Below are 19,567 nucleotides of genomic sequence, written 5' to 3'. Positions count from 1 at the left end.
GTCAAAGCCTGTAGTGACTGAGCTATTCCCTGTTGTCCGGAAGTAATGCTTCTGTAAAATTCTCTAGTTGCATCAACTCTGGAGAATCTCGGAGAACTCTGTGACTGTCTTTCACCCATAGCTCTGCCCTTAGTGTTGTTCCCCTGCGAAACAATTTCTAAATATGGTTGCATAAAATAATTTCTACCCAACAGGATGGCAAGAATGCTGCTCTGATACCACTGAAATAACCCCAACAGGTTATTGCCTCTTTTAACATCAAAATTCAATACGTCAATGTTTGTCGTTTCGTCAAACAGTTAGCCAACAACCTTCGATACCACAGTAATCATCCTGCTGACTCACTCTCTAGAATGGTGTTGGATGAATGCTTTTGATTTTTAGAATATAATTACTTAAACAGATAACATGCAAATGAAACAAACTGAGATTGCCAAAATCAACCCATGAATTGCACTTATAGGTTCTGCAATCATTACAACTATAGCTTAAAAAACAAATACCTAACTAGGCACCTGTAATGTTCGTTGGCATTTCACAAGCTGGAAACTGGCGATGTAAAAATGCCCACACTGCTCCTATTGACTTGTCCACACGGCTGGCAAAGAGAGGAATCATTGTTGGATCTTCAATTGGGAATGAAGGGTTAATAAATTGTCTATGGGCACACATTTGCATATCCGCTGCCTCTGTTATTTGGTTGCCCAGCTCTATAAGCATTCATAATGAGACTAAACTCTCCTATCTGCTCCCTTCAATGTGGATCCTGGAATCACAACTGAGCCTGCGGTCCAACCCTTCTTCGCGATTTGCGATATATCTCATGGACGCCCAAATTCTATTGTTATCGCTACTTCAAATGCGTATAGTCTCTCTGCCGTACGGAGTTTCTCTCAACTATTCATCCATTACTTTTTTCAGCCTGGTCACCATATTTCTTGATGCCTGAAAGTGTGATTTGAAACCCGACCATGAGTATTCAGAATCGATTCGTTGTTTGCTAGTATACCCGTTCTGTCAATATGTGAATCTTACTTCGGTCTTCTCTTGCTCACGTCGCTGGCAGTGGCTTGTATAGTTGAGACAGCGGTTACTACTGACGAATTTCCAAATGCTGAAGCGATGGCCTGTAGTCGCATATACAATTCGCACTTTCCAGTTTCCTCAAACAATGACTGAAATGCGTGAGAGGAAAGGCGTCTAGCATTGGCTGCTGCCGAGTGGAATCATTTCGATGGGCAGTAGTGATGTCTAATTTACCAATACTGGTCGTTCAAATGCCAAACTGGAGTTTGACTTCAATACAAAAGACTTGCTGGCTGGGAATCACCTTGAAAACCCGAACCCTCCTATATGTTGGCCAGAATCGACTCATTCAAATCGAACCCTTTCTGAAAACTCGCCTTTAATACAAAGAACGCTACGAATCCACAGTTCTGCTCTTGAGTCTTCAATTCTGAATTGAATCCTTCAAAGAATAGTGATGCGAGAACCACAAAATTGGCCTTAAGCCACAAATAATTGCCCTGATGAAATGACTGAATGTCACCTCCAATCTGCAATAATTCAGATGATATTTCACACCCTCAAAATTGCGTACCTATTGAGAGTTTTCGTTCTCAATGGCTAGTTGTGACAATTGCAGAAACCCTAGGTTCCACAATGCACCTGTGATTGAATCACAATTTGAAAACAAAGAGATAAACAACTGCCTGGTTCGAATGGAGCCCCGGGGTGCCTATTTATTCTTTTCTCTCCACCTTCTCCAGAGACTTCTAGAACATTTTTGATTTTATCTCTTAAGTTACTTTATTAAATATTTTATAATCCAAGTCACTTTATTAAATTAATTAAATATAAAGTTATCTTTTAATATTTATTTATTTGATAACTTTATAAGTAATTAACTTAATATCACTTATTTAATTAAAATGATTAATTAGCCGTCCTCATAAAATATTCATTACTTTGGACAACCAGTTAATCAAATTAATTAATCAGACTGCCTCCGAAAATTGGGGACATGACAGCCACTCAAGGTGAAAGATGAAACATTGCCAAGGAATTATATTAACCCACGTTATTTACCTTAGTGCAATAATATCATACACCACCCACTTATACTTGTGTTTATATATACCCACGTGTATATGTGTGTGTGTGTGTGTGTGAGAGAGAGAGAGAGATATTTTAACGTACTTAACATGTATGTCTTATATTATGTGAACGTATACATACTTCTAATTCACATATTCATACATATATGTATATGTGCAAGCATACATCGATAATATGATGCTATTGTACTAAGGGATTTCAATATCACATGAAGCTCTGAGATCATCAAATTCATAAGATAACATATTTTTATTAAATGTTCAGTGATCTTCTTTAATAATGCATATGTATTGACCAAGTAGCTCATGGTTGTTCTTGCTATAGTCTTGTTTGTCTAGCCATTTTACCCCTTAGCCTTGGTGCTTAGAATTCATACCAATTGACTCATAGGTGAAGTGGTGTCCCTTGCCCAATTCCTTTCTTGGAAATGCTTCACCCCTTCAAGGTGCTCCTCCAAGAAGAAATTACCCAAGATAAAATTATATTCCTCCAAAATAATCATAATTACTATAACAAGTTATTAATCATAAAACATTATAACGGATAACTGCCATTTCACTTCCCATGAATGAATAACAAATTTTCCATATTTCAAGATAACATCATAACAAATAACCAACATGTCATCTTCACATGAAATCCTAACGATTAACCATCTTACCATTTCACATGATCATAACTAATTTTAACACAACTAACTTCACATGAAAGCTCAATGGCTATATAAGCAAATTAAAATTTGGAGAAAATTGCGATGTAACACTAAGTGGCTCTTCCCCTTCCCAACATGCAGAATTGAGGTATTCTTAAGTTGATCCTCTGCTGATCCATCCTGGTTAAGTAATATAGAACTGGGCTTTCTTCCTCTCTTTTTGAGATTTTTCCCACAATCCAGGCCGGTTTTGTCTGAATAACATGTCTCCAGTCCCAATTTCATTAAGTGTTATGCTTTGTATCTGACATAGGTTATTCTGCATCAGAACCAAAAAAATCCAATTCTACCTCATTAAGGTTTAAAAGCATTGTAGCTTAATCTTCAGTGAATATGATACATCAAATGCATTTTCTTTCTTTCAGCAGATCTGCATATACTCCTCTTTCCGCTTCACAAGATCATTTGACTCCAAAGAGTGATTCAAGCTCTGATACAAAATTATCATTATAATCTAGAGCCACTCAGTATTACACTGCACTGAGGCTTGTTACACAATCCTAAGAAAATAAACTACTTGCTTGAAATGAGGAACAACTATATTTTTTATTAATCCTTGCCCTAACCCAAACCTTGGCCTAGAGTTTTCAACAATTAAATCCTGACATTTGAAGAAAATGCTTGACTTTCAATTTTCTTGTTAATTGCCATTAAAGGTTTTCAGCTCCGTGATTAAAACAATGTTTGTGTAATGTTCTTCTATGCTGATCTTTTGGCATTAAGTTTACATCCCACATTCTGCTCAGTACAAAAAATGTTAAACACAAGCATTTTACCTCTCTTATATTTAGAGACACTCATGTTCATAAGCAAAACTGATGGTTTTCCATTCATATCTAGTGTATGATACTGGCTTCTTTTCTTGCAAATAAGAATTATGTTTTAAAATTCTTTGAAAATGAACAAGTAAAACAAATAATTCAGGATTAACATTTCTCATTAGCATGAATATTATAATATACATAGCTTGAGAGCCTCTACATTAATCTTATTCTGTGTGTGTCCATTGTTTGCGTTGTTTTTCAATGTGACTGCTGAAATAATTCAAGAAAAACCAACAAAATAAACAGATCTACCTCTGGGTCTGGATATCTCCAGCAGGACTCAAGAAGGCACATGCAATCCTCACTTGTCAAAGTATCCTCTATAGATACAAGATGACGAAGAAGATTAATTGTCATTTTTCTGTCCCCCCGGCGCAATGCTTCAGGAATGCGTGCTTGTAATGACCGCTTAAACAAAATAGCTTCATCTATGCTCACTTTGCTTCCTGCATGTGGTTTCTAAAGTCCATCATGTGAAAGATGAAAAAAATCTGTTAAAAAAGCTTCTGATAACCAATAGGTAGCTATTGTAATTTAAAGGATAAGCCAATGAATCCAGAGAAGGAATCAAAAGACCATGTCCATAATGCACATACTCCTTTACAACTTGGTAACGTATATAATCATTTAATTTATAGTATCTTCATTAAATCAATTCTGAAATAAACTTACAAGGGTCAACTAACTTATTGCCATTATATTTATTTACTGGAAACCTCCTTCCAGAACTTCCCTTCTAAATATTTGTTCTCTTTAAGTTAGAAAATGTAAGAAAAAATAAATTAGAAGTAGGAATATAACTAAATTATAATGGAACTCTGCAAAACAGTAGCCTCTCTATACCTAGCCAGAAACTCTCAACAGACATCCTATAATTATAAGCTAAGCTACCTTCACTGTGAAATAACAGTTTTAAACTAACAAACTTATACAAATTTGGAGAGCAGAAGAAACTTATAGAATCACATTATAGAACTCTTCATTCTCTTATGAGCCAGTATAGACATCTTAAATACATCTATCTAAAAGTGGTTGACAAATACCAGCCTATATTGAGATTGCATAGGATAGGCACCTTGACTGATATCTTTTACAATCTTTTACATTTGAAAATTTTATATCTTTACACTTTCCTCGTACCATTTTGTTGTCAAGTTTTAGTCTTACCCTTGTAAAACTTAAAGTCATTGGTATGAAAGTAAGTTTGTTTCCAAGTGTGATGTCTAAGTATCCTTTAGGTTACTTACTTCTCATCTTTTCCAAGTGCTTTACTTTCTTTGTTTTCCAGGACTCCCTTCCATTACCTCTACCTAATCATTCTATGCGGGTTTCTTGTTTTTCCAATGCGCATGCGGTCTAGGTGATCTAGGCATGGTTGGGATGTGTTCTGGTGTCTTCCCGATGAGAAGTAAGTTATTCATGTTTCACAATCTATTATCTTGACTCTACATCCTTTTTCCTACAGGTTCTGAGCAATCAAACTAGTTTTCCTAAATTGGTGAACTTAATCAAGTGTGTATCCCAAAAGAGGAAGCCATGAAAGTAATCTAGAAGCTGTGTATACGATTATGGCATGATGGAAAGACTCACAAAGCTGCGAACCAATGCTAGGAAGAAGCTCATTCATGTTGCAAAGGTAGATTCTACTTTTACAAGGAAGAGCGGATCTATGGGTTTTTCATTGCGCATTAATGGAAGCAAAGGTGTTTTGTTCTGCTACTGAAAATGCAATGGTCTGTGTAAAATCCAAGCATTTACATACAAGCACTAAGAGCACGATGTCAAATGAATTGTTTCGAGCTCTTAATCAGTGGAGCATGATGAAGATCTCACTTTGAGGCCATTAGATTGAGGTTAAAGGGTAAAGTGTTGTTAGCTTTACTTCATTCCAAGAAATGTTGCTGAGAAAGGGGTTTTCCATCCCAGGTAATGAAAAAGGCCACTTCTCCAAAAGCTTTGAAAATAGAAAGACAAGCCACCTTAAAGTGCAAATATTCTTCAGAGATGCTCAAAGGCTATTTCCAGCAAAGTCAGTAGTGAGAATGTCACCCCCATATAAAGGAAAGGTAGTGTTAAATGCTTAAGGCGAAAAGTGAAAGAATGAAGTGCGCGAGCTAACAAAGGATCACTCCCCGTGCTGCGACTCCGAACAGAAGGAAAGTGGGTTTGCGGAAAAGCCAAGTTTCTCTTTTCTCCCTCGCAGAACTTAAAAGACTTGTTTTGTTAAGTGATTTTTAGTATTATCACTTTACTCTAAGTAAAGTAATAGAGCCTCCGGAAATACAAGTTTTTATATGCAATTGAACGAAAAGTTTAAATAGTCGTTGATCATTGAATTAAATGCAAATTCTACCGTTATAATCATTAGCCGAACTTAATTTTGTTCATGTGGTGCCAACGTTCTAATTCCAATACCTATTTCATCAAAATTGCCTGCAATTGATTTCTTCAAGTGTATTAAAATGGCTATTTATCGAGAATTGTATCTTGTGCAACCATAACGAATGGCAATCAAAGTTGTTGGTTATGATAAATTAATTGCCCTGGAGAGTGAATTGAAAGAGCCAACAGATACATCATTTAAATTCTACGATTTGGGTGATCTCCATAGGAGACTCAATTCTCGGCCAATTCATCTGATCACTCAAAAGCTTAAAGAAAGCGAACTAGTTGAGGTAGCTGGCTTTCCAATGGCAGGACATGCATCGGAGCTGGTGAGGAAATGTATCAAGAGATACGACTCAGAAACAAAGCAAATTTCGTCCCTTACTAATCCATCCTCATCTCAATCAACAAGGCACTGATGCAGTCCGCGTTCGTCATTCCCATGAAAGAGGAATACTGTGATGTTGATTTTGGCTCTTCCGCATCTATGTTCAATGAGAAGAAAACCCTCAGACGGGAAGAGATGAAGAGGACATGGTTCCAGATTGCTTGCTCAAAGAAAAGCAAAAGGCCCAAGACCCTATTCGGCACAAATTTGAAAAGTAAGATAGTGGATATTCTTGCTCTACTTCTCAAACTAAAAGGAAAAGAGGAGATCTTGGAGTTTACCGAGCACCATTTCTTCCTAGTGCAAGCTATATGTGCTGAGAATATGCAGGTTGACTGGGCGAAGATTATCTACGATGAGCTCGCCTCATGGTTGAATTCGGCCAGAGGATTTAAGCAATTTTACATGTCCTATCTAATTTATACCTTGGCTACTCACTACTTGTGGCCCGGCCTGCATAGCATCTAGACCTATGACGAGCACACTAAAGTATACGAGTTTTATCCACATTTGCAACTGCAAAGAAGTTTTGAGGAGTATGTGGTTGTAAACAATGCCTTCACAATGAAACTATGTCGAGAATTGCAAGAATGCCCTAAAAGGAGATTTTCACCAAAGGCGATTTCGGCCATTAGCCAATTCGGATGCTCATTCATCCAATTTTCAAGTTTCTCTTATTTGCAAATAGGAGCTTACGACGGCTTTCCAAGCGGCTTCCAAGGTATCTAGAAGACAAGGAGGTTCTAGTCGAACTACATTGACAGATCCTTGAAGTGAACACCTTGTGTTCTAATGTAAAGAAAATAGTTGGGATTCCCTTTCCCATTGTGGTTGGACACTATTCTTGCACTTCCAGATCCAATGCTCAAAATCTGGTGAAGATCTTTGAGAGCACAATCAAATTGATAGACTATGAGGTACTTCAGCCTCAATATGATCCCGTCAACTTTGTAAGGGATCACTTAAAGTTGGGATATGCCTACAAGCATGTTTCGGATATTGAAGTTTTCTAGTTCGGGTGTCTCAACGAATATCAAACCTGGGAGAAGTTTTTCTCGTGGCTAACAATTAATGAGATTAAATTATATAACAATTTTGTTGATGTTTTCGACCTTGCAGATGATTGAGCCTACATGCATCCCACATCCTACGAAAAGATCAAAGGCACCCCACTTTTTTCTACCCCACCTGCAGCTCCTATCATAGACACCATGGAGGTCCTTATGCATTGAATAATTAAAAGAATAGATAAGTGGGTAGAATGGACCCGAGCAAGGAAGAAGAGGACCAAGAGCACTAGTTCTACGAGTGGAGTATCTTCTAGAGCTGCCTAGTCAACTACAGCAGCAACCACCATGGCTTCTACTTCAACTTCTACAAGCCCATCGCAGTCTATTGGTCAAGGTGGAGACCAGCCCCCAGAGAAGAATGTGCCAATCACTCCTACCTGCAAAGGTGGTTCTCTTCCAAGACACCGGAAAAGTTGGGGAGAAGGAGGGAGATAAGGACAAGGGGAAAGAACAAGAGAAATCAATGGCCAAGCCATCTTCCCCTGTCCAAGTCATCAATTTGGATGGTGACACCAATCCCATGGATGGCCAAGAACAAGATGCATCTCAGCAAGGGGACACCTTGGCCATCTCAATGACTAAGGTTGCAGCCTTCCCTATTACTTCCTAGAGAAAGAAAACTACCCTAATTCCGAGGAAGCTTTTCGATCCTACTGCCCAGCAGTCAGCTATCAATGTACTCCATACTAAGTCATGGCTCAAAGAGATCATTGATAGGAAGAGAAAATATGAAGATGCAGCTCCATCAAAGGATTTGATCACCCAAGCCACCTCTTCTCAGCCATCCACAAAAACGAAGAAGTAGAAGACAATTGTTGCATTGGCCACTAATTCAACTACTGGCCACATGCTGGTAGAGATTGTCGAACCACAAAAAGAAGGCAAATTCCGTGAATTTTCCAAAGATGACTTCCAAATCAGAATGGTGGATCCTGGCATCCCTATCCGCGAATCCATGGTGAACATATCGAAGTCCTTCAATGACAAGATCGAAGATAAGTTGGAAGTGCTTAGAGCGGAAAAAGAGATTTTGAAGGCCTCAAACAGAGAATTGATGGAGTACATTAGGTCTGCACTCAAGAGAACTTCATCAAGCCAATTTGACCTGAATGCAGAGGAGAACAAAAATCTACTCCTAAAGCTGCAACAAGAGAGGCAATTTGGGCAGGTTGGCAGAACAAAGGTAGACTAGATGAAGGCTCAAGGTCCCCCATTAATTGAAAATTTAGGAGGTCTAGTGTTAGATGCTCACAAGCTAAGGGAGGCAACTTCCAATCATCAGTCCACCATATTGAAGGCAGCAAACGGACTGACAGAGCAATTGGCCCTACTGCAAGAGGTTATTGACATGGAGACCAATGCTGCCCTTACCCATGGGATCCTCAAGACAGGTAAGGAGCCATTGTTTCACTGGAAACAATCCTTGGAGTTTATTATAGAGAGATCCATGAGGTCTACAAACGAGCCCAAGGATGTACATGACCTGGTGCAGAAGCTCTGCGAGAAAATATTTCAATATCTGAAGATACTACATACAGAGTCCTTTATGGCTGCTAATGGTAAGCTTGTGGATATTGAGAGGATGAAGTCAAAGTTCTTGACATTTGTTGATGAAGCTGTTGATCCACTCAATTTCCAAGTGTCAAAAATCCAAGAACTCTCAACAGCAAACTCAATCATAAGAAGAGAATCGGAGAAGTTCTAGTCAAGGGTTCCCAGAATTGATGAACTGACTAAGATGCACAACTACTAGATGATTCAAGCTGACAATATCATCATTCCAGAGGTTGAGGAATTGGATAGAGTAACTAACACTATGAAAGCCTACAAAGCCAAAGCGATTACTCCCAAGAAGACATGATGATCTAATGTTTTTCTCAAGATTTGTCATTCTCTCTCTTCTTTCTTTTTGTAGCCATTCATGGCATTTTGTTAGTCTTTGTAATGGACAATGATTCAAGCTTGTCCTATTTTTAGCTTACTCCGTCTAGAGATGCTCTACGATGCAATCATCTATTGTAACTGGCCATTTTGAGAAGGCATATATATGTAACCTCTTGCAAAGTTGATAAGATCAGCAAAAATTACTTTTGGGCAAACCCTTGTAGCTGGGACTATTGCATGTGACTCTGAGTCCAATTCTAGTTTTGTTGTTCATTTAGTTTAAGTATAGTGTGTGGAATGAATGTGCTATTGTTGAAAATTGAATGAATGTAAATGGACTTGGTTTTGTTTTCTTCATTCAACAGATTGTATGTCTTACTTTCCTCAGCATAAGTATCTCTTTTGTTCTCTTTGTTGTACGCCGTAGCTTGTGTATAGTGTAGTTAGTTGCATAAGAGGTCTGGAGATTGGTTAATGGAGTAGTTGAGAAACAGACAATCCGGGTATTGTCAAGACATCAATTACTTGGTAATCCTGGGATTACCCGTTCTACCATCTTTCCCTACTCTCTCGTTGTTATAGTTAGTCAAGCATGTTTCCGTATCCTGCATTCATTTTAGAATAGATTGCATTCAGTGAATTTTTCCCCATCTTTCTCTTGCCTGGGTTCTTTAAAATGTTGAGCAATCTGGTATTTGACTCTTCTACTCTCTGGTTAAAAGCATACCCCCAAAATCTGAAAAACAAAATTCATTGCATATCTTGCATTCAAAAGGGAGTTGTAACTTTCAATTCAGGGGTCCTTGATAGATTACTACATTGACCCATTTTTTTGTTAACTTCTTTATTCTCCACAAGTTATTGCGCTGTTTAAGAGTCAAGGTATGAACCAAAAAGATAAGGAGACAAACTGTTAACTAACACATTTCATAAATGTTTTCCGTACCAAACCACTGCTGACAATTATTAATGTATACCATCTAAACTAAATTATGAATACCATTTAAAGATATTACCACTGGTATTACAAATTACTGCAAACAGAGAGTGATGTTTTCAAATGAATCTGAATTTAAAAATTTGTTATATCTTTACCTTTTCTTAGAGTAGAAAGGGAGGGGATGACTGTAATTCTCTGGTCTTCCAAATTTTTCTAATTTCGATATTATAAACCCACACAAATATAAGTGTCAATGTTACATCCACTCAAAGTGTCTTTTGCATCCACTGTTGAAAGTTTTCAATACGTCTTATAGGTGCATTCATAATTTAATACTAAAGACACCATCTAAAGAAAGTATCTACTTGAGATAGGAATGGAAACATGAAGGTTTTCAGATGAGTTAGGTTTAAAAAAAACTTTTTGTATTTTTTAAGTAGAATTAAGAGTGCCTTATTGTATCATATCTTGTTTCTTCTAGCCCCAAAATTACCTCAGAATTTTACCCTTAATCAACAAAATTTCCAAATTTTGGACTATAAACACACATGGATTTAAATTGTGAATATCCAATGTGCTATATTGTGTTCCGCACTTCTTCACAAGTAATTTGCAATTACTTGTTCTAATTTCATCATCTGCTTCTTGTTTTAACAATCAAAGAAACTAGAATAAAATCATAACTACTGAATCTGACTAAAGGCAATAAAGTTAGTAAGGTTCTATCTGTTACCTGTGCTCTGCTCCAAAGAAATGGAAGTGTGGATAGGCAGGAGTTTTGATGTATTAAATGCATGTGACATGTGTAACTGCATCGTAGGGAAACCATAAACCTACAAAACCATCACAAAAACTAAAATAATTTACATAAGCTCAGTGCATAAGCATGACATATTTGTTCACAGGTATATAACAGTATTATGTAACCCAAAAGAATGTGAATTAATTAGTCTTATGATCATATCTACTGCAGTTCATACAATTTGTATGATTCATGGGGCCAAAAAAACCTTAGAAACTCAAACAGCATACAGCACACAAAAGCTCCAAACATGCAAAGAACGTGAACTTTTAACAAAGAAAACAAGAATACATGAAAAGTTTTGAAGAGCCTCGAATGATGATTTTGAATGACATGATGAATGTGTCCATGTCACAAGGACACTGTAAACCTACAAAATAGAAAATAAAGAATAAAATAATTTATTTAATATCAACTATACAAACATGAAACAATAGAGCAAATGCATTTAGAAGAAGAATGTAGCAGAAGAGAATATGAATACAAATTAGTATTGGGTTTGTATCAATCAGGCCATTGTTACTAGGAGACTCCCTTGACGCTCCTTACTCATCTCCCTTGTCGGAAATGCATCCCCATCTCAAATACCTACATGGGACTCTCTCAAGCTACTAGGAAACATCAGATGAATTTCCTTTTGTCTTTATACATCTACTAAAAGCATAACTTAAAATTTGGTATATATCGTACGGGTTGCTAAGATGTATCATAAAAATCAAACTGGAAATTGCTAAATTGTGGGTTGTGGTTGACAAATGGTAAAAGAATCTTAAAAATACACCAAGAGCCTTATAAATTTCTATTTTAAATTTTAGTATAAAGACTTGCTAGTTATTTTATAGTAGAAACCATAGTTCCAAGAATCACGGCGATTCATGCGATTCACGCGATTCAGCGATTCGATTCAAGCCAAACGATTTTTTGTGAATCGGTGAATCGAATCAGCGATAAAGGGTTTATGAAATAAGTTACTCACTAAATTTCAAGGGTTTTTTAAATTTTCCGATTCATGGCCGATTCACAATTTGATTCGGCCTTGCCGATTTCAATCCGATTCCGATTCTTGTTACTTTGGTAGAAACTATCTAATCAAGTTCCAAAATGGTGATGGTACAAAGAGAAACAATAATAAGGCCTCAGATGTGTACACACATTTAAGTTTTAATATATTGAAAATATAGTAATCTCTACGGAATTCCAGACGATGTTTCTAAAATGGTGTCATTCTTCTCTCATTCTCATCTGTCATCTGTTAAATTCCTAAATCCAATATCTCGGTAAATAGATCAGATCTAGATTTACACTACTAGATTTATTTAATGAAATAAAGCAATGGAAAACTAGAAAAGAAAAACACAATCATGCACAATTCATATGTTCTTCAATCAGTTCATCATTCAAAATAACTTCAGAACTTACAAGAGCTCCCAATACATGGGAAAATGGCTCTGAAACAAGCTACAAAGAAAACAGAAAACCTCAAATATACTTGGTATTTCTATCTTCTCCTTTGTTGTTAACTGTTGAAAACTTTCTCCTTTCTACCTAGCTGAAAATCAGAAATATCTTCTTTGATTTTCTCTCTAAATGTCCTCCTTGACAAAGATACTTAAATTCTATTTCAACCCTTAGCTTTCTTCTATAGCAGCAGTTCGGAAAAGTAGAGTCCTACTTGAAGTCTACTTCCATAAAGTAGAGCCCTACTTGAATTCTTCTTCATAGGTGACTACTTTAATTAGTTAGGTTGATAGAGTCCTACTTGAACTCTACTTCCTCCAAGTAACTTGAACTCTACTTCTAACTCACCTCTTCTCAACTACAATTATTAACACTCCATTTTAGCGAGGAAAGTATTCACCACCACTCCAAGCTTGTCTCGAAAGAAAACAAACTTCCCTTTTACCAAGTGTTTTGTGAGTATGTCTACAACTTGTTCACCTATCAAAATATATTGAAGCTTAATTGCTCCCTTCAAGACCTTGTCTCTGATGAAATGATATATGATCTCAATATGTTTTGACCTATCATGAACAACAGATTCTCTGAGACTTTTATGCAACTCCGATTGTCACAATTGATCACAATAGGCTCCAATTCTTGATCGAATAAACTTGTAAGCATCTTATGAATCCAAATCGCTTCACACTTGCCCAACTGGTTGTTATGTACTCAGCTTCAACTGATTTGAGTATTATTGAGGTTTGCTTCTTGCTGAACCAAGAAATCATGACTGACCATAAACTGAAACAACCTTAAGTACTCTTCTGATACGTATCACATCTTGTCCAATCTGAATCAGAATAACCTTGCAACTTCACCCCATCTTCACAATGGTATTGCATACCATACTCCATTGTGCCCTGCAAAATCTGAGCACATGCTTTGTTGCAATCCAATGAGCTTGCATTGGCTCTACCATATACTTAAGATGTTTACAACAAAACAAATGTCTAGTCAAATGTTGACGAGATACATCAATAAGCCACTTAATTGCTTGTATTGTTTGGAATCTTGTAATAACCCCAAACTGGGGGTAAACAATTGAAATAAAAAATTATAAATAAATACTAAAATCTATTTTATTAAGTGATATTGGCAATAATAAATCTATCCTTTATGATTTTAATTGAAATGATCTTCAATAGTAAATAAACAATAAATATATAAATAAAGTATATATATATATAAAATGAATCAAACAAATATTATAAATATTATTGTAATGATAAATATATCATTATAATAAATATTATAAATATCATCACAAATAAGCAATAAATAATTGAAATGATCTTCAATTATAAATAAACAATAAATAAATAAATATATTGACTCAAACAAATATTATACATGTTATTGTAATGATAAATATCATAAATATCATTATAAAATTTTCATATAACCAATGTTATATATTTAAGAAATCGAATGAAGAACTACGGGTCACGACCAGTCCCGATGGTCATGAATTTTGGCCAAAGCAATGATATTTAATGCCCATTCCATGTTTGGTTGGAAAGGAGGCAGGGAAGAAGGACGGCAGAATATAAGGAAGTGGATTACCTAGTAAGTGACATATACAAAGACCCCGCATTTAACAGTCAACCTCACTTTATTGCAGCATACAGGGACGTTGGATAGAGCAGAACGTGGAGTAGCACGAGACTGATTAAACACATCTCCAAGGCCGCCATCCAGCAGAAACCAAACATTAAGCTCAGCCAAGATCAACGTAGAATTCCAAGACGCCAGGAAATTTTGGGAGAACGCAAACAAGATTGAAGGAACACCAAGTAAGGATAAGGAATGGCTCTTAAATTTATTATGCCTATTGGGTATCAAGGCAAAGATGAAATATCTCTGAGAAAGCCTCCGGCAGTGAGGGACTGAAGCATATTCATATGCTATTATGAACTTACCAATGGTAGTTTGTTAAGGCTTAGGAAGAGAGAAATCTCTCCTAAGAAGGATGAATGTATTTGATCAATCGCACATAAGGCTTAATGAGAGAGAAATCATGAGATGATGACACTTAGTGGAGAGTTGTTCCGTATAGGAGCCACAAGAGGCCCTCCCCCAAGAGCTAAGTGTCGGATCATGACCTCTCCTTAAGAAAGGGAATTAATCAAGGAATAGGATATATGTTAGATTTCCATATGTTTAAAGTTTAATAATAATTTTCGAGTACTAACACCTATGCAAGTCCATTAAACCCAAGGATTTGCGGACTTCTTTTCAATCTCACACCCAAGGTCATTACAATGGTATCAGAGCATCGACCTTGTCATCCTGAGGGCAACATCTATGCAAACCTACAAAAGAAGAACAGGAAAAATGACCATGAACGAAATGACCAACGAATTAAGAGCCTTTAAGAAACAAACCAATCAAACTCTCATGAGTCAAAACAAAAGATTAGATCAATCCAACCAGGCCCTTCTAAACGCTCTACAAAATACAGGAAATTTTATTTATAACCTGAGGAATAACTCTTCCCATAGGAGAGATATAAGTTCAAATGAGTCGGACATTAACGAATCATCATCATCCAGAATTACGAGACCCCCCTTCTTACCTAGAGAAGAAATTCAAAGAGAAGAGGAAGGAATAAACCAACCCACCAATAACACAATAGAAAATGCAAGAGCCTATGCAAACCTTGAACCTGGAATTAGGGAACTCATAACTTTTGCAAAATTTTGTGAGGGATAAAAACACGAGGCCCCTAAAAGAACCATAAGGCAACTAAACAAAAAGTTTAAACATAAGGTGAACAAGGTAATGCTACCCAATTTTGAGCGATTGGGAAAAATAACAGCCCGTGCATGGCTCCAAAAGCTAAACACATATTTTACTCGTAGCCCAATGACAGAGGAAAACGCACTCCAATTTGCTTTACTCCACTTAGAGGGAATGGCACATGAATGGTGGCACAATGGGCTTCTCTCCTTAGGACATCAAAATATAACTTCATACCAGGAATTCTCTCAAAAGCTTATCAAATGATTCAACCAAGTTGAACCCGAACGGTACTTCAAGGAACTGGACCATTTAAAACAACACGGAGCCGTAGAAGAATTCTCTAATGAGTTTTAAAAACTTTCAGTCATGGTCCTAGACTTATCCCAAAAAAGGCTTACATATTTATTTGTTGAAGGCCTAAAGGACTCTATCAAAAACATAGTTAACCCATTAGAACCTCAAACGGTGGAAGAAGCCATCCAAAAGGTCAAAAAAGTGGAATCTAATGTATCCAAGGAAAGATCTAGACCCTACCCTCCTAAAAATCCACACAAGCAAGAAGGATCAAGAAGGGAAAATAAAACATGTTACTTTTGCAAAGAATCATGGAACCCAAGGCATCAATATCAAGGGAAGGAAACGATGAAGAATAAGGATGAGCTATCTAAGAAAGGATTGTGTTTCAAGTGCAAAGAACCACAGGGATGAGACCATCAATGAAAGAGGGGACAACTTCATAGAATGGAAGAAATAAATACAGATGAGATACCAAACAAAAGAATAGAGGTAGATGAAGAGGAATTTGTAACACTAGCTGTAGTCCCAAGAGAGTGGAAAGAGACCTTTTCGGGTAAAAGGAGTACTAAAGGGCCAAAAGGTGATTGCGTTAATAGATTCTGGAGCCTGTCACAACTTCATCAACAAGGATCTAGTAGTCAAAAGAAGGTTAAAAACACAAATATTCAAGGGCTTCAAGGTAATAATGGGCAATGGTACCATTGATCAATGCAAGGAGATCACTCCCCAATTGGAAATTTCTTTAAATAACTACACCATAAAGGTAGTTTTTTTGTTATGAAGCTACAAAATGATATCATCCTCGGGATGCCTTGGATTGATTCTTTAGGGCTCTTCACTATTGATAACCCCAATCTAGAAGTATGTTTCAAACATGAAGGGAAAGATATAACCTTAAAGGGACTACCTGATGGATCACCCAAGGTAGTATCCTATAGTAGAATAGAACGCATCCTTTGACATGATTAAGGAGAGTGGATAGCCGAGTGTATGATTCTTGATAAATCACCCACTAATGAGCCAACAATGCATGTTGATATACGTCCCATCCTACAGAAACACAAGAGGATTTTTGAAGACATTCCCCCAGGTTTACCACCTAAAAGAGGCTTTGAGCATTCCATAGAATTAGAGGAAGGAGCCAAACCAGTTATAACCACCCCTTACGGGCATCCCCATAAATACAAAGAGGAAATTGAAAAGACTATTAAAGAATTATTAGAAATGGGACACATTCAACCTAGCAGCAACCCATTTGCCTCCTCGGTAGTCCTTGTCAGGAAAAAAAGATGGAACTATGAGGATGTGCATTGATTATAGGGCCTTAAATAAGAAAACCATCAAGAGCGGATACCCAATTCCCAGAATAGATGAATTCATAGATGAACTGGATGGTGCTCGATATTTTTCAAAGATTAATCTAAGATCAGGATACCATCAAATCTAAATGAGGAAGGAAGACATTCCAAAGACAACATTCAGATGTCATTATGGACATTTTGAATTTCTAGTACTCCCTTTTGGCCTCACCAATGCCCCAGCTACTTTCCAAACATGTATGAGCCATATTTTTAGGCAGTAATTAAGAAAATCCCTCCTCATTTTTTGACGATATATTTACTTATAGCAAGACGTGGGAAGAACATTTGCAACATATCAAAGAGGTTCTAAATATTTTAGAGATAGAATCATTATATGCTAAAATGTCAAAATGTGAATTTGGACTAAATGAGATTCTTTATTTGGGCTACAAGATTAATGCAAAAGGGGTAAGTGTAGATGAAGAAAAGATCAAGGCTATTAAAGAATGGCTGAAACCGAAAACCATATTTAAACTCCAAGGTTTTGTTGGGTTGTGCAATTATTATAGACGATTTGTAAAAGGGTTCTCTAAGATTGTGGCGCCCCTTATAGACTTAACTAAGAAAGGTGCTTTCTCCTAGAACGAGAAGGCTCAACAAGCATTTGAGCAATTGAAAGAAACAATGAGTTCATGTCATGTTTTAGCCATTCCCGACTTTACAATGCCTTTTGAACTACAATGTGATGCATCAAGGGAAGGGATTGGGGCAGTTCTCATGCAAAGGAAACACCCCATAGCATTTGAGAGTCACAATATCACAGAAGCAAAAAAGCACTATTCCATATACGATAAAGAAATGTTAGCCATAATGTATGCTTTAGCCAAAATTCTGGCAGTATCTAGCCTGCTGAAAATTCATTGTTAAGACAGATCACAACAACCTACGTTTCTTCCAAAGCCAAAAGGATCTTAATGATCGACAACAAAAATGGGTGAGTAGAAATCAAGCATATGATTTTGATATAGAACAAGTTAAAGGGGTGAATAATGGAGTTGCAAATGCTCTATCTCGACGCCCCCACCTCAATATGGTTACCAATATTGCAGGAAATTGGGAAAAAGATATCATTGTTGAATATGCAAAAGATCCCAAAGCTAATGAAATATTAGAAGGGAAAAGTCCAATCGAAGACTTCAAAACACGGAATGACATGATATTTTATAAAGGAAGAATATTTTAATTCCGTAGTCAAAGGTTAAAAACACAATCTTACAAGAGTATCATGATAATCCTTTGTCCAACCATCAAGGGCATTTTAAGACATAAACAGATAAGAGAGAAATTCTCATGGAAGGGTCTAAAGAAAGATGTCCAAAAACATGCACAAGAATGCATGATTTGCCAACAAAATAAGGAAGAACACACACAACATGCAGGATTGTTACAACCATTACCCATTCCTAATCAAAAATGGGAAAGCATTTCGATGGATTTCATAATCGGCTTACCCAAAGTTCAAGGAAAGAAGTGGATAGACTCACCAAATACGCTCATTTCTTTCCCGTTAGTACCGAGTCATCAACACATCAGATAGCTGAACTATTTTTCAGAGAAGTTTTCAGACTCCATGGACTTCCACAAAACATAATCAATGATCAAGACAGCAAATTCATCAGTCAATTTTGGCAAAAACTATTCAAACTAGTAGGAACCAAGATAACCCCCAGCACAAGTTACCACCCGCAAACAAAGGGACAAACTGAAATAGTAAATAAGTGGTTAGAAGGATATTTGAGGAACTATGTAACAGGACAGCTGAAAGCTTGGATCAGATGGCTAGACTTAGGTGAGTTTTGCTATAGTAAAACCCATCACATGTCCAGTGTAATGACCCCCTTCAAAGCTTTATATGGGTATGAGGCACTCACATTGCGAACTTAACCCTACAAGGGAGCTGAGTACCAAGTGCACAGGACTTCGTACAACAAAGCGCAAATATCTTGAAGACTCTCAAAGAAAATCTACAACAGGCCCAAAATCGATAGAAGATCTATGCTAATAGGAAGCACATTGAAAGAACATTTGAAGTCGGGGATTTTGTTTTCCTAAGACTACAACCCTACAAGAAAACGTCAATTAAGAAAAATGGAGTTGAAAAATTAAAACCACGATTCTATGGACCATATCAAATAATTAGGAAGATTGGAGAAGTAGCATATGAAATACAACTACCCAAGGGTAGTAGAATCCATAATATATTTCATGTCTCAAGGCTTTAAAAGGTATTGGTGAGATTAATAGAACCTTGTACAGAATTACCACCACTAGATGTCAACCTTGTTGGCTCCTGATTTAACAGTTTTGCAAACAACCAAGAAACCAGACAAATGCATCTAAGGCTAGCAACTTCCTATGACAAATACACCTGACTACAGTCTTGGGCCAACTATAAGGCTTGACCCTTCTTCTACTTCAAGCTCTGCTAAACCTAGGCGGGTAGACCTCAGATTCAATTGATACTGTACCAGTGCAAAAACATATCCCTGAATCTATTAAGCAAATGAAACCCCTTATATCTCCTAATTACTCATGAAATGACAT

At 36.8% G+C, this 19,567-nt stretch overlaps 1 protein-coding gene across 1 annotated transcript in view; it reads right to left on the bottom strand.

Annotated features, from left to right (window-relative positions):
• LOC149560544 (Tetratricopeptide repeat (TPR)-like superfamily protein) overlaps positions 1-19,567 on the bottom strand; it is a 343,698-nt gene that overhangs the window by 267,939 nt on the left and 56,192 nt on the right. Inside the window, exons 3-4 of the mRNA XM_089824725.1 lie at positions 11,055-11,154; positions 3,907-4,100 (exon numbers count right to left, since the gene is read on the bottom strand). Coding sequence (XP_089680851.1) covers positions 3,907-4,100; positions 11,055-11,154 — 294 coding nt within the window. The remainder of the gene's footprint in view (positions 1-3,906; positions 4,101-11,054; positions 11,155-19,567) is intronic.

Source organism: Cupressus sempervirens, chromosome 4 (genome assembly GCF_028749045.1).
Source record: "Cupressus sempervirens isolate cs-2001-9-10 chromosome 4, ASM2874904v1, whole genome shotgun sequence".
Lineage (NCBI taxonomy): Eukaryota > Viridiplantae > Streptophyta > Pinopsida > Cupressales > Cupressaceae > Cupressus > Cupressus sempervirens.
This window is presented reverse-complemented; position numbering and strand designations above follow the sequence as displayed.